This window comes from Poecilia reticulata, chromosome 12, assembly GCF_904066995.2.
Source record: "Poecilia reticulata chromosome 12, P_reticulata-male-v2, whole genome shotgun sequence".
Lineage (NCBI taxonomy): Eukaryota > Metazoa > Chordata > Actinopteri > Cyprinodontiformes > Poeciliidae > Poecilia > Poecilia reticulata.
In genome coordinates this window covers 26,464,348-26,480,058 of record NC_088841.1, presented here as the reverse complement: position 1 = coordinate 26,480,058, position 15,711 = coordinate 26,464,348, and the positions used below count along the sequence as shown (strand labels likewise).

The window sequence follows — 15,711 nt, the reverse complement described above, 5'->3', positions numbered from 1 at the left end:
GACAACATGGCAACATGGCAACCAGGCAACATGACAACCAGACAACATGGCAACAAGACAACATGGCAACCAGGCAACATGACAACCAGGCAACATGACAACCAGGCAACATGGCAACAAGACAACATGGCAACAAGACAACATGGCAACCAGGCAACATGACAACCAGACAACATGGCAACAAGACAACATGGCAACAAGACAACATGGCAACCTGGCAACAAGACAACATGGCAACAAGACAACATGGCAACCAGGCAACATGACAACCAGACAACATGGCAACATGGCAACAAGACAACATGGCAACCTGGCAACAAGACAACATGGCAACAAGACAACATGGCAACAAGACAACATGGCAACCAGGCAACATGGCAACCAGACAACATGGCAACAAGGCAACAAGACAACATGGCAACAAGGCAACATGGCAACAAGACAACATGGCAACAAGACAACATGGCAACCAGGCAACATGGCAACCAGGCAACATGGCAACAAGACAACATGGCAACCAGGCAACATGGCAACAAGACAACATGGCAACCAGGCAACATGGCCACGTTGCCATGTTGCCTAGTTGCCTGGTTGAACCAGTTGAACCATTTTAACCAGTTGAACCATTTTAACCATTTTAACCATTTTAACCAGTTGGACCAGTTGACCTGAGCTTTATGCTCACCAGGTGACGTCCTGGTTCATCAGTAGAAACAGAATCAAATCTGTAAAGTGCGGTGTGCTCCCTGTGCCTCCTGTTCCTCATGTTGAGTCTCTGGACGTCTGAAAATGTTAAATGTCCCTGAAACCGTCTGAACCGTCTGAGTCGGGCTGCAGGTTTCCCGCTGCGTTCCTTCACTCCATGTTCCCTAACCTCGTCCTTTCTTCTTCTTCTTCTTCTTCTTCTTCTTCTTCTTCTTCTTTTTCTTCTTCTTCTTCTTCTTCCTCCTCCTGAAAGCCTTCATGTGTTTTAATTAAATCTCTGGACGTGTTTCATTATTCAGGAGGAAAAAAGTGGCGTGTGAGTAATTTACAGAGATGATTGTCCTCGGCTCTGAACATTAGGTCTTCATTTATGTCCTCGGCTCTCAGCTGTCTATATTTAACATCGTCTGCTCTGACATTTCATGCATAATTCATGCTGGGAACGCTGCGCATCACCTGCCTGAGGAGCTGCTCCTCACCTTTAAATCCTCCTCGTTAAAGCTGCCGCGGGCTTTTACGTTAATTAGTTTTTACCTGGTTCTGCTGCTGCTTGCTTTGTTTTGTCAGACGAAGAATCAGGATCCGATTCTGCGTTTCAGTCCGTTTGAGATCCAATTAGTCATCCGGTTAATTGGTGAAAGTCTCTGCAGCCTCCAGATCAAACCGCAGAAGAAGTGAATCACTGGATCTGACCGTCTGACGGCAGGAAGCAGGCTGACGGAGCCGAAAGCAGGAACTGGACCAGTGGAGCGGCTCAAGTCCAGAAGAACCCAGAGCATCTGACCTGCTACGCTACGTTTAGCAGCGACTAGCATCGAGCGTAGCGATGTCGGAGAATTAAGCTAATTTATATGAAAACGTTAAAAATGAGCACCGAATCGTAAAGATGGAGCCTTTAAGGGTCCGTTTGGACGGTTTATCTGCAGCGGACATGTTGGCTTGGGGTTCATTAAACTCAAAATGAAGGTTTTGAAGTGGCCTAGTCAAAGTCCAGATTCAGAGATATCTGACAATTGGTTGTTTGAAACATTTAAGTGGGAAAGATGAAGAAAATCAGGCTGCACAGTGGTGCAGTTGGTAGAGCTGTTGCCTTGCAGCAAGAAGGCTCTGGGTTCGATTCCCGGTCTTTCTGCATGGAGTCTCCATGTTCTCCCTGTGCATGGTGGGTTTTCTCCAGGTACTCCGGTTTCCTCCCACAGTCCAAAAACATGACTGTCAGGTTAATTGGCCTCTCCAAATTGCCCCTAGGTGTGAGTGTGTGTGTGCATGGTTGTGTGTCTCTGTGTTGCCCTGCGACAGACTGGCAACCTGTCCAGGGTGACCCCGCCTCTCACCCAGTACGTTAGCTGGAGAGGCACCAGCACCTCCCGACCCCACTGAGGGACAAGGGTGTAAGAAAATGGATGGATGGATGGAAATAAAGAAAATCAGGAGAAATCTTTAAGGGGGTAAAACGTGTGACCCATGGCAGGAAGTCCATCCTGTTCAGCTGGTGTTTTCATTAAAAACAGCCAGTTATTATTATTATTATTATTATTATTATTATTATTATTGTTATTATTGTTATTACTACCTGTAAACCAGAGCTGTGCTGCTGCTGCTGCTGTTCTGGAAACAAACCAGGTCTCAGCAGATAAATGGCTGAACTGCGGCGCTTTGCTCTCATGAATATTCATGAGGAGAAACTCGGAGGAGGAGAAACTCGGAGGAGAAACTCGGAGGAGAAACTCGGAGGAGAAACTCGGAGGAGAAACTCGGAGGAGAAACTCGGAGGAGAAACTCGGAGGAGAAACTCGGAGGAGAAACTCGGAGGAGAAACTCGGAGGAGAAACTCGGAGGAGAAACTCGGAGGAGAAACTCGGAGGAGAAACTCGGAGGAGAAACTCGGAGGAGAAACTCGGAGGAGAAACTCGGAGGAGCTCCTGCAGGAGCGGCGTCTCCGCAGCCAGATGGATTTATGGCCACTTATCAGGATTAGTGCTGCAGCCGGCCTGCCATGGAGCGGCGACTCCTCCTGCTGCGGCGCTGAGACGAGGACGACACATCAGAACCAACAGAACTTCTTCTCTGCTAGATGAGCCGTCGTCCAGAGAAGAAGATCAGAGGAGAATGGGCCCCGCCCTTTGACCTGTGAGGCATAAAGGTCAGGAGTAAATCAACACGACCTCGGTCCTGCTCTCAGGGCCCTCAGAGGGACCCGGGCCCTGACTTTAGAACCCGACCGTCTCCTCTGACCTGGAAATGTTTGTTTGTTTCAGCAGAAGGAAAATGTCAGGTCGGCGGCAGCGTTTCCTGCTGCGGCGTCTGGCGTTAGCAGCGTTAGCTCCCTCATCCTGCAGGTGGCGCTGCAGGCTGAGGGAGCTAACGCCGCTAAGCTAACGCCGCTAACGCCCTGATTAATCGGCGACGACGCGGCGTGAATCGGCTGCACGGCGATACCTGCATCCCTGATGGGTGCAGATCAGCTCAGATGGGGCTCAGGCTAATTTCTGGATTGCTAAATGCTAATATGCTAATGAGTTTGACATTTAAAGCCCTGATTTTCTGATTGTTTTCTGTTTTTACCAGCATGTTTGGCTCATGAAGCGCAGCCGACTGTAACCTGGTGACTTCAGGAGGATTTCCTGTTTCTGACATTAATAAAATCAGTTTTCAGATCAATTGCAGGGACCATGTGAAGCTCCGGGCTTTGACTAGACCACTCCAGAATCTTTTTTTTTTTTTCCAGCTTAAAGCCAGAATGAACTCTGCCCAGATCATGACTCTGCCACCGCCGTGTCTTCCTGCTCTGACCTGTAGAGGAGTTTTGGAGTTTCAGCTGATTAGTGTGGCTGGATCGCAGCTGCTGCTGAACGCCGCGGCCTCCTGGGATCCCAGCATGCATCTGTGCTCCTGTGATCAGCCTGGATCTGGTCGTTGCTGTGAATCAGGAGCTTTAAAAGCCACTTTAATTGCGGCTCCTGCAGCAGGCTGAGCCCCTCTGAGACCCTCATTCATATTCTGCAAACATCCCTCTGCTTTGCAAGTCGTTTCATTTTTCAGCCAGACTTCCAGTCTCATTTGTTAAGGCTTTTTATTTCCCCTCAGGTCTGAAACAAGTGTTCAGAGGTGTGTTTTCCAGCGCCGGCCTCAAATCACATTAAACAGACGTTTCAACGCCACAACGTATTAAAAGATAAAGGATTTCCAGTCGGATAATACCAGTAATGAAACTTTCAGTGTTTGAATCAGCGCAGAAATCAAACTTCTTTTCATATTTATGTCAAATGTCCCCCCCGCCGACCGGCTAACGAGCTCCTGCTCCTGATTGGCTGCTGCTTCCACTTCAGTAATAAATGAGCTGCTTCATCCGGGCCGGCCGGAGTTCTGCTGACTGAACCGTTTCTGAATGACACCAGGCGGTCCAGATGGGAAAAACCAGATCGATTCAATTCCTGAAGCTTTAATTAGTGATCGGTGATCAATAGCGAGGAGCCGGTCCTCCGTTAGAACCAGAACCAGAACCAATCACTTCTGATGGGATTGTTAAATCCGGATTTAAAAAGCTGCAGGAAGGGGGCGCTCTTCTGCGTCGTAGAAACAAGATGGAGGACAACAGGAAGGAGAGGAAAACGCCTGAATGTCTCCATTAGTCATAATGATCCTTTTCTCACTGATAGATTCAAGCAGAAATTATTTATTATTAATCGTTTCGGTAAAAGATTCAAAAATTACAGGAAAACTTTGTTTTATTTTCTGCCTGATTGATTGATTGATGCTTCAGACGTTTCTCTGTTTTCTAGCTGGACGGATATGGATCAGGTTTGTGACTCTTAAACTTTGCTGTGGGTTGTCGGGTTGCTGGAGTGGCAGATTAACCCCAGGGGGCCCCCGGGGGGGGGGCCTCGGGGGGCCATCGCCCTCATCACCATAACAATCAGCACTCGGTCGCCCATCTGTGCGACACGGAGCCGCCCAGTCAGGGCGGCGGCAGATGTTGGGAGGGGAGGAGGCCGTTGTTGGCTTTCTGACCCCCGCGCTCTCAACAGATGGGGCCCCTCACACACACAGAGCCATTAAACCTGCCAGGGGCCCGACGCGCAAATTCAGAACCACTCGACGTTCATGGACGACGCTGATGCGGCTCAGAGGAAACACTTTCTGCTTGAGGGGCGTTTTCCTGAGTCACGTTTCAGGAAAACCTGGGAGAAAAACGGCTCTGAGAATCTGGAGATTCTGGAGATTTATCAACACTCAGAAAGTGTTAAAACTACTCAGAAACCGGTGAAGAGTCTCGCCTGAAGCTTTCTGACGATCCCGTTGACAGACTCTGGAAAAGTCTGGGATTGTTTTAGGATTTTCCTCCTCTGGATGAATCGTTCATATTTCCAGACTCCAGTTTTCACTCAGTAATGCAATTAATCACAGTTTTTTTTTTCTGGCTGGAACCTTTGTATTCGCTTGTTTCTGGAACGCCCATATGTCTGACGCACAAGCTACATCCGCTAGCAAAGATGGAGGACGGAGCTGGTCCGTTTGACCCGCTGGGTTTTAATCGATCTGATTGGAAGCTGGAAAACCATCACTGTTGTGCTAAAAGGGAGTTACGCTAGGCTAAAATAGCATCTCAATGCTAACCATGTAGCGTTAGCATCTACAGTCCAGATTTCTAACAAACTCAGTGAATGATCAGAGAAACTTTGGTCCAATCTGATGGATGAGCAACAGATTAAAAACTATAAACATCTTCAGCTCATATTTATTCAATAATCCACCAGAAAAAATGACTTTTGAATTGAAAATGTTGCTTATTTGTTTATGGTTTTCAATAAAAAATTGAGTCAAACAGTTAAAACATTTAGATGAAACGAACTGAAACAGTTTTCTGATTCAGAGAACCGAGCGACGGACATTTTCTCAGATTGTGACGGTTTTAATCCAGAACGCCTGACGATGCTCCGGGTCTCAGCAGCTGTTTGATCCCATCTTAAAGTTTTACTCTTCCTTCTTAAATCACCAGAAGAAGAAAAAATCTCTGAAAAACCGCCACTGACTTCCGTCGGGACCGAAACGAGAAACACAAAAAAATCGGACAAAATCGACAAACCGTGAAAGAATATGAATCGCTCCAAATCTGTGCAGAAGCAGCAGCAACAGGTGGGGGAGGGGCAGCGCTCCCTCTCCCACCTGAAGGACTTCACAGTTTACTGGCGCCTCAGGAGAATTTATCAATTATTAATCAATACAAATAGAGGACAGAATGTTTTGGACTGACTAATGAAGCTAATAAGAGCTTTAAATTTTTAATTATAAACCTTCTGCGTGTTTTATTTTGTGTAGCTCTGCAGGAAAATGATAAAACATTGAAGCATTTAGGAAATTAAAAAGTGTTGATTTATTTATGTTTTGGTCTCCTAGCAACCAGAGACCTCAGATGGGGGGGAAAAAAAACAACAAAGTTTTTAGGTTTTACTGGATTTTTCTCTGTGTTTTGGGATGAAATCCAGGTTTACTGGCTGCACGCGGAGATTTTCCGATAAGCGTTTATTGTTCTAACACAAAGCAGCCAAACTGAGCGACGTGTGTAATGTTTCCTCATAATGTGGCTCTTATTGTTATTTATGAGGATTTTTGGCGTTTTAGACGAATCAGCGTTTTTACAAACCTCTGAAAACAAACAGTGAAGTTATTATACTCAGCCGTCAGATGGAAAACGGCCCCGCGGCTTTCAGAACGGCTCCTGGCCGCCACCGCCGCCGCCGCTGTGTGAAGGATTAACAGCGGAGTGTGTGAGTGGGATTATATGCTGACTGCACTGGTGTGTGTTGGAACAATAGGGGCGGGGTGACGGTTCTCCAAAATGTCCTTAACGCGTGTTGAACCGCTGTAAGACTTTAATCTGCTATAAATTATAATTTAATTAGTCGGTCTGAGTAAGAAAGTGCAGAGAGAGAGAGAGTGTGTGTGTGTGTGTGCGTGTGTGTGCTTGTTTATACCATATAATGAGGACCTTTGTGGTTTATTTTGCTTTATGGGGACCAAAGCTCCTCTTAGGACTCTGGGTTTATGGATTACAGGTTTGTTTAGAGGCTTATTGTGGATTAAGTTTAAGTAAATTTTACACACAATCAAAAGACTCTGTACTTAAATATGAGTTTATTGCAAATTTTCAGCTAAAATGGTAAAAAAACCAAAAACGTTTAACATGTTTAAGTGATGCTGACTCACTTGCAGGTGGCAGTGTTTCATATCGTGATCAATGTGGCGAGAAACAAAAACGAAAATCTTTTTTCTTCTATAGGCTAAAAATTATAGCAATAAAGTCGTAATGAAATGAGAACTCATAATATTACAAGAATAAAGTTGGAAAAATATTTCACAAACATTAAAAAGTTGTTTTACTGCAACGATAGTCATGATAATACAAGAAAAAGTTGCAATATTACAAGAATAATGTAAAATTATTGTAATAATATGAGAATAACGTTTTAGTATCGCAAAAATAAAGTTGCAATGATGACAAAAGTCATAATACAAAGAAAGTTGTGATATTAGGAAGTAGCAATATCATAACTGCTGCACACAAATAAAAATTAAAACACGCTAATACTCTGTTAATGAGCAAAAAACATATTTCTAAATTAGATCACTGATTTTGACTGGAAAAAACCCACAAAATAATCATGAAATCCTGGAGGAACTTTGACATGAAGTAAAAATGCTTTAAAGTCTCAGTGAATCCAGAAACAGATAATCTTCTAGATTAATTTCAGGCTTTTTGCTCCTGAGTAACTGGCTGTGAGACGATGTCAGAGGATCTCTGAGAGGCAGAAGAAAGTCTTTCCACACGTCCAGCTTTTTTCACGCTGCCAGTCTTTGGCCCGTCTGCGTTTGCTTTGGGGGACGTCCAGGGGCCGCAGGGGGCCCTCTGGACTCACAAAGACCCAGCAGGGCAGCAGATTTGTGGCCAGGCGGAGCGTGCCAAGCCCAGTGAATCCTCTGGAGGTTCAGAACCACCATCTGGACCCGCAGCACACACACACACACAATACCTATTGTTTCATCCTGGAGTTTAACTAAACTCTCTAATAAACAGATTTAGCCAAAATTCCCTTTTTAGTTGTTTTATTGGTTTCTGTGATGAATTATTGGGACCATTTGAAACATTACAGACACTGAGGAGAAAATCTGAAAACGCTTTATAACAAAAAACACAGATAGTCCCTAACGACTGCAAGAACAAAACGCAATAAATTGATGTTAAAACTACTGATTAAAGTCAGAAATTTGTCCTGAAAAACACCAGAAATGCTAAATTTAATGTGGATATTTCAATGTGTAACAAGCTCCGCCCCCAGGTCAGATTTAGAGAAAGTCTGCAAAGTGGGCGGAGCCAGGAGACGCTGAGGGGCGTGGCTAACTCCTGACTCACCACTAGAGGGCGTGTGTCTGGGTCAGATGGGGTTTATTACCAAACTCAGGGCTGAGTATTCACCTGCAGTACCAGCGCTCAACCCAAAGAGGGCAGCACTGAGACGGTTTGAGGTTAAAATACATGGCTGGAAATGCTTAAAGGAGTTAAAAATGTCAGGAAGTAATTAAAATCTTTTTCTCGAGATGTTTTTCTAGTAAACTTTGTTGTTTGAGTCAGAAGGAGGTGAATAAATCATATTTTTGAAGACTTTTGGCCTCGGTGACACATCAGAGACTCCATGAACTGAACTCCATCTGGGGGATAATTAGTCGTAATTTCTTCTGGTTAATCAGCGAAAAGAGGGAGACGTTGCATCAGAACCGGCCTGTTAAGCGGAGCTGCGGTGGAGCAGAGAGGCCCGCGGCTCCGGTTCTGTTGGTTTTATCTGCCGGTTCTGTGGCAAGACGACAGAAAACAATATTAAGAGAAAAATAAACAGCTTTAAATTCGTTTTATCAGCATAAACGCCTCGTAGTTCCTCCGCTGTGATTCATCTCTGCAGAGTTAAACTCGTTACGGGGTAAAAAAAAAAATCAGAGACAATAACTGATTCAGGCCTTTTTAAGATTTCTATGGACTTTAATTAACACACACACACACACACACACACACACAGACACACATACACACACACACACACACAATCCATGTGGGTCTCAGATTGGGTATCAGGTGTTCTGCTTCTCCTTTGTTCTCCTCATCCTTTCACTTTCTTCCCAACAAAAGGCGTTTAATGAACTGCTGCAGGACGGGCGGCCATCTTTTCTGAGCCGCAGGAAGTATCACAGCGACCAATTACTCTTCCTCACGGAGCGGCGCGCTCAGGGAAACGGTCAGCGCCAGAACGTCTTCAACCCGCCCACAGTCAGTCGGTCGGTTTGTAGTGACCAGCGTCCGGGCTCAACGGCGCTGCTACTGCCCCCTACAGGCAGCTCTGGTCATTACATAGACTGGTGTCTGAGCTGTTAAACTGGTCTGCTTACTTTTATTAATGTGTTCATGAACCAGGAACCCAACGGAAATGCAGCTCGGTGGGTCAATGTCAGTCGTTCAGTAGAAAATGGTTTTTCTGTCAGGATTGAGCTGACGTCTCTTTCTGAGTCGTTTTGCTCCTGTCAGTAGATCTGACCTGACATGAGGTCAAGGTTCAACATGTCTGTCAGAGAGAGAGAGAGACATGTCTGGGGTTATTATGTCTGCGGTTATTTCCATCCTCAGATCAGAGACTCAGTTTTAGAAACAAAACGCTTCAGACTCCTGGTCTGAGACTCGAGTCTCGGTGTGTTCACACCAGGAAAGTTGTTCGTTTTGGACCAGAACCAGACTTTGTTTTTGAAGGCAGTTTTCTTTCACATTGGGCTTTTTTTTCAAACAGACTGTAAACAAAGCCAGATGGGTGACGAGCTTCACCCCCATTGGGCAGAAATGGAGGTCCAACAGGAACATCAGGAGGCCAGGCAGCAGTCCGACATTGGTCCGGATGTGTTCCTGTTGGACCGTTGGTTGTTTTCCTGTCGAACTGTTTATTGGTTGTTTTCCGGTTGTCTTCCTGTTGGACCGTTTTCCGTTTGTTTTCCGGTTGTCTTCCTGTTGGACCATTTTCCGGTTGTTTTCCTGTCGAACTGTTTATTGGTTGTTTTCCGGTTGTCTTCCTGTTGGACCGTTTTCCGTTTGTTTTCCGGTTGTCTTCCTGTTGGACCGTTTTCCGGTTGTTTTCCTGTCGAACTGTTTATTGGTTGTTTTCCGGTTGTCTTCCTGTTGGACCGTTTTCCGTTTGTTTTCCGGTTGTCTTCCTGTTGGACCGTTTTCCGGTTGTTTTCCTGTCGAACTGTTTATTGGTTGTTTTCCGGTTGTCTTCCTGTTGGACCGTTTTCCGGTTGGACCGTTTATTGGTTGTCTTCCTGTTGGACTGTTGGTCGTTTTCCTGTTGGACCGTTTATTGGTTGTTTTCCGGTTGTCTTCCTGTTGGACCGTTTTCCTGTTGTTTTCCTGTTGAACCGTTTATTGGTTGTTTTCCGGTTGTCTTCCTGTTGGACCGTTTTCCTGTTGTTTTCCTGTCGAACTGTTTATTGGTTGTTTTCCGGTTGTCTTCCTGTTGGACCATTTTCCGGTTGTTTTCCTGTCGAACTGTTTATTGGTTGTTTTCCGGTTGTCTTCCTGTTGTACCGTTTTCCGGTTGTTTTCCGGATGGACCATTTATTGGTTGTTTTCTGGTTGTACCGTTGGTTGTTTTCCTGTTGGACTGTTTTCCGGTTGTTTTCCTGTTGAACCATTTTTTGGTTGTTTTCCTGTTGGACCGTTTTCCGGTTGTCTTCCTGCTGGACCGTTTTCCCATTGTTTTCCGGTTGAACCGTTTATCGGTTGCCTTGTTTCGCTGTGTGTTCCTGTTCAGACGTCAGCAGGTAGCCTTCGGCTACACGAGGAGCCTCCTGTTCTCCTCCTCCTCCCTCAGATCTCCGCTTTAGGCTGCATTCCCGATCAGACAGAACAACTGGGATTAAGTTTCTACCCTAATGAGCGTAAGTTCTCCCCGGGGATTACCTCCCGTTTCTCCTCCTTTCATCCTTCCTGTAACGGAGCGCCGTTGCCGGCCCAGCTGAATTATTCACAGCTTTATAACGACGCCCCGCTGCGATCCGACTTGATTTAACCTCAGATCTACACGTCCGGCAGCTGATTACAGCCCATCTGAGGAGTGAATGGAGACGATTTAGCGTCTCCTGCTGGCAGAAAACGTCTCAAAGTTGCACCATCCATCTGTTCTTTATGCAACAATAAGTCTGATTTTAGCTGTAAATGTTTGTTTTTTATCAAAAATAGTAATTTAGGTCAAAAATACCAAGTCTGATTGTCAGGAAAATAACCAAATAGCTCAGTGTGATGGACCGTTTATTGGTTATTTATTAAAATAACAATATATTGTTGAAACGTTGAGGCCAAATTAGCTGTAAGCTAAGTTAGATTAGCTTAGACTGGTTAATACAAAGCAGAAGTTAAGATGAACGTTATTTTTGAAAAACAATATTTGTTGCATTAGAAATCAATACATTTGTAGATAATTGACTCTTAATTGATCAGTCATTGCAGTATTGGACCTAATTTACTATTAGCATTAGCATCTAGCTTTTAGCTATTGAGAATGCGGGACATTTTAGCAGGCTTTGGGTTATTCTGTGTAGCTCACTTTATAAACACACATTGATTAAAATGATCAATTATCAGTAAATATTCAGTTTATACCACAGGAACCGTAAAACTGATAATCAAACAATATTCAGATTATCAGGAGCTAATTCGTCATTCTGAAGAATCAAGGAGATTCCAATGAACGAAGTAGCTTAGCATAGTGGTTAGCTTAGCGTCAGACGTTTTTTAGAGAACAAGCAGACAGCCACGTGAGACCAGCACCCATTAGCTCTGCGGCTAGCAGCAGTTAGCTCTGCGGTTACCACCCGTTAGCTCTGTGGTAACCACCCGTTAGCTCTGTGGCTAGCACCCCTTAGCCCTGTGGCAAGCAGCAGTTAGCTCTGTGGTTACCACTCGTTAGCTCTGCGGTTACCACCCGTTAGCTCTGTGGTTACCACCCGTTAGCTCTGTGGTAACCACCCGTTAGCTCTGTGGCTAGCACCCCTTAGCCCTGTGGCTAGCAGCAGTTAGCTCTGTGGTTACCACCCTTTAGCTCTGTGGTTACTACCAGTTAGCTTTGTGGCTAGCACCCCTTAGCCTTGTGGCTAGCAGCAGTTAGCTCTGTGGTTACCCCCCCGTTAGCTCTGTGGCTAGCACCCGTTAGCCCTGTGGTTACCACCCGTTAGCTTTGTGGTTACCACCCGTTAGCTCTGTGGTTACCACCCGTTAGCCCTGTGGTTACCACCCGTTAGCTTTGTGGTTACTACCCGTTAGCCCTGTGGTTACCACCCGTTAGCTTTGTGGTTACCACCCGTTAGCTCTGTGGTTACCACCCGTTAGCCCTGTGGTTAACACCCGTTAGCCCTGTGGTTACCACCGGTTAGCCCTGTGGTTACCACCCTTTAGCTCTGTGGCTAGCACCCCTTAGCCCTGTGGTTACCACCCGTTAGCTCTGTGGTTACCACCCGTTAGCCCTGTGGTTACCACCCGTTAGCCCTGTGGTTACCACCCGTTAGCTTTGTGGTTACCACCCGTTAGCTCTGTGGTTACCACCCGTTAGCCCTGTGGTTACCACCCGTTAGCTCTGTGGTTACCACCCGTTAGCTATGTGGTTACCACCCGTTAACTGGTAGTAATCGCAGAGCTAACGGGTGGTTAGCCGTTAGAAATATAAAAAACGAGCTCTTTAATGGTAGATAAGGTGAAATATGTGAATAAGAAGCAGCTAATTTAAAAAATCCCAGTGATTTCTTGTGAAATCAGTGTAGCTTCATGCGTTTCCCTGCTTGTTGCCTCATTCCTGGCTTTCTGTGCAGAAGCCAAGTTGGCGTCTGTTTAGTCGGCACTGAAAGCTGCTTATGGAGCCGAGATGCCAGAAACTGTCAGCCGGAGCCGACATGACTGATAAATATAACCCACCTGAGATAAAACACACTCACGGCTGAATGAACCCGGCTTCCAGCTCTGAGTAGGTATTAATTTACGAACTCAATCAGTCTGAAAGATGAGGAACTAAAGCTGAAATCTGCAGAAACGTCCTCGGCTTTTTCTTTACGAAACATTATTTTATTATTTTCTGTTCTGATGCAAACTGGCAGAACAAACCGTGTTGCTGAAATCAGACCCAGTTTATGGGAACGTTTTTGTTAAGGAGGGAGACAAACGCTGACGGACAAGATGGAGGACAGAACCGGCCCAGAATAATGAAGCTGTGAATAACGTCTCCTCTGAAGGACGCCGGCCGGACAGGAGATGCTAATGCAGCTGTTTATGCTAACAGTCCCGCTCAGCCACTCCAGAACTGGACCGGAACCGAGACCGAGAGTCTCAGGAGGGGAGATATATTCACGTAAAACTGATCAGATATAATTCATCTGGAGATGAAGCCGGATATTTACACACACCAGGCGGACCAGGAGGCCGCTCCAAAAGCAGGAAGTGGACTACAGCGCGGGGCATTCTGGGTAAATACAACCAAAGCTAACGTGCTAGCCTAGCGCTAAGCAGCAGAAATGGCTCCCGGTCCATCTTGTTTCCGTCTGGTGAAACAGGAAGTTGCTCTCAGTGTCTTCAGAGGTTTCAGAGCAGATGATGAGAGTTCTGGTTCCAGTAGAACCGGGTCGACTGGACCATCAGGAGGGAAACATCCTTTAAATGTAACCAAGGAAAGTTTCAGCTCAGTTCGTTTCTGTTGAAGGTGAAGAATGACTCATTAACTCTTTATTTTTTTGTTATAGTTTCCATACAAAAAGTGGTTTATGACGTCACACATTCACCCATAGATAGTCCAGAATGGCGCCCCCACCTGGTGGCAGCTTGTTTTAGAAACGTATCATTTTCTGGTTGAATCGTTCCGTCTGGTTCAGGATACTGTTGATATTATTCCCCACTGTGGGAACAACGACTTGTTTTTACAACCGGGAGCAGCTGATTAGCATCTAAAAGGCTTTGAATAACACCTGAACTTTGACCCCGAGTCCCAGAGGAGTTCAACAGGAGGCAGAGAGAGTCGGGAGGTTTGAACCGTCTCTTGGCTCCGGCATATCAGATCCCCTACTCCAGCATCTTTCTAACCCAGAAACCCAGAAGTTGAGCTGTTAGCATGTTAGCATGAGAGTCTTCAGTCAGAGGCCTCCTCAGACTGACTGCTACTGGAGCTCCTTCAGTGTCTCCACAGCATTTAGTGTTTCTGTCGGCTCTTCCTCTTCGCCGTTACGGCCGTCTCCGCGCCGAAATGAGAGTTTAGTGTCAGATTAAAGGAGATCCAGTCCTGCAGCCTGATGCGGCGCTGGGTGGGTTTAAATGGAGCCGGGGGCGGCGGGGCGGCGGCGGCGGCGGCCATTGATATTCAGGACACACAGGCGCATGTTCGCACTCGTCCTGCAGCTCATTCGGGCTCCACACATCAGTGGCAGCATCGAATGAAGATTGAATATCCAGAGAGGTGAGGAGAGAGGAGGATGGAATGAGGTGTGTGTGTGTGTGTGTGTGTGTGTGTGTGTGTTGGGGGTTCGACGCTGCCTCAGTCATCAGCTCCAGCCTGATTGGACGGAGAAGCTGTAGATAAATAAATAAGCAGAGCTGCTGCTTCCACTCTGCTGCGCTGTGTAATTATGCGTGTTTATGTAAATGCAGACTGTTGATGAGATGGTAATGGATATCCCTCACTGACTTTAATGGATTCTGGAGAGACTAAGAATTAAACCAGCCTGTCTATTAAAGGCCGGCGAGGTGAAGGAGCCTCCTCTTCCTCCTCTTCCTCCTCCATGAATACATCAGCTTTTTAGTTTTTTTTATTTGTTATTCTGCGTTTGCTCCAGCCGACTTCAACAATCATATCTGGTGTGCGTGTCTGATGGTTTCAGATTTATGGTCATAGCCTCATACTTACATCAGAAGGAATTACATCGGGGGGGTTTAAGGATTTCTCGTCTCTCCAGGGACGTATTTCAGATGGGATCTTCATAAACATGCATGATTCTGAAGAATGAGTCAAAGACGGGGGAAGATTGTATGAAAAGACTTTAAGGATTTGAATCCGTTTAGGAGGTTTATGGCGGCAGATTTTCTGCCGTCGTCGTCGTTCTGTTGGTGACCCAGTTCGGTCCGAGCTGCAGGACAGATGGCCTCACGTTTCTGCGCAGGAACTGGAAGCTGCTCAGGCCCAGATCATCAACCCGCCTCCTCCGTGCTTCACAGTTGGTACGACATGCTTAACTTTAGCATCGAGATGCTAACCGGTCTGGAGATGCTACGATGTTTATCTAAATCATAGTTATTACATTTACTCACTTTTTATGTTGCAATGTTTGACATATTCATTGTTTATAAACTTGACAAAAGAGGATTTCTTCAAATTCACAATTAGCTTTGGGTGTTAGCATGCTAACAGTACTGTTTGAGTCTGGTGGCACTGAGGTTTTATTGCTAGCATTAGCAAACCAGTAATAAATAACTATAGATAATAGCTAACTCTACCAGTAACATGGTAGAGTTAGCATAGTGATGTAACCGTTAGCATGTTATCGATTAGCTTTGGACGTTGATGTTAACACCTGCATGATGACAGCATACTAACAATGACTAGCTGGGGACATTAGTGCTAACATGCTTGTGCTAACAGCATCCAGCTAACTTTATTTAAATATGTTAGCATTAACATTAGCATATAATGTTGTAGCTGTTGAGATTAATGTTAGCACGTTAGCATTAACATTAGCGTATTAACAACCAGCTGTGGAGATTGGTATTATCTTGTTAGCATATTAACATTAGCATGTTACCAACCAGATAAGGACATTAATGTTAACATGTTAGCATTAACATTAGCATATAATGTTGTAGCTGTTGAGATTAATGTTAGCATGTTAGCATTAACATTAGCATACTACCAACCAGCTGTGGAGATTGGTATTATCTTGTTAGCA

The 15,711-nt window shown here is 45.4% G+C and overlaps 1 protein-coding gene across 1 annotated transcript in view; it reads left to right on the top strand.

Annotated features, from left to right (window-relative positions):
• Window positions 1-5,802: 5,802 nt before the first annotated feature.
• Window positions 5,803-15,711, top strand: part of dcc (DCC netrin 1 receptor) — a 166,135-nt gene continuing 156,226 nt past the window's right edge. The window contains exons 1-3 of the mRNA XM_081613898.1: window positions 5,803-5,841; window positions 8,885-9,022; window positions 13,065-13,248. Coding sequence (XP_081470024.1) covers window positions 5,803-5,841; window positions 8,885-9,022; window positions 13,065-13,248 — 361 coding nt within the window. The remainder of the gene's footprint in view (window positions 5,842-8,884; window positions 9,023-13,064; window positions 13,249-15,711) is intronic.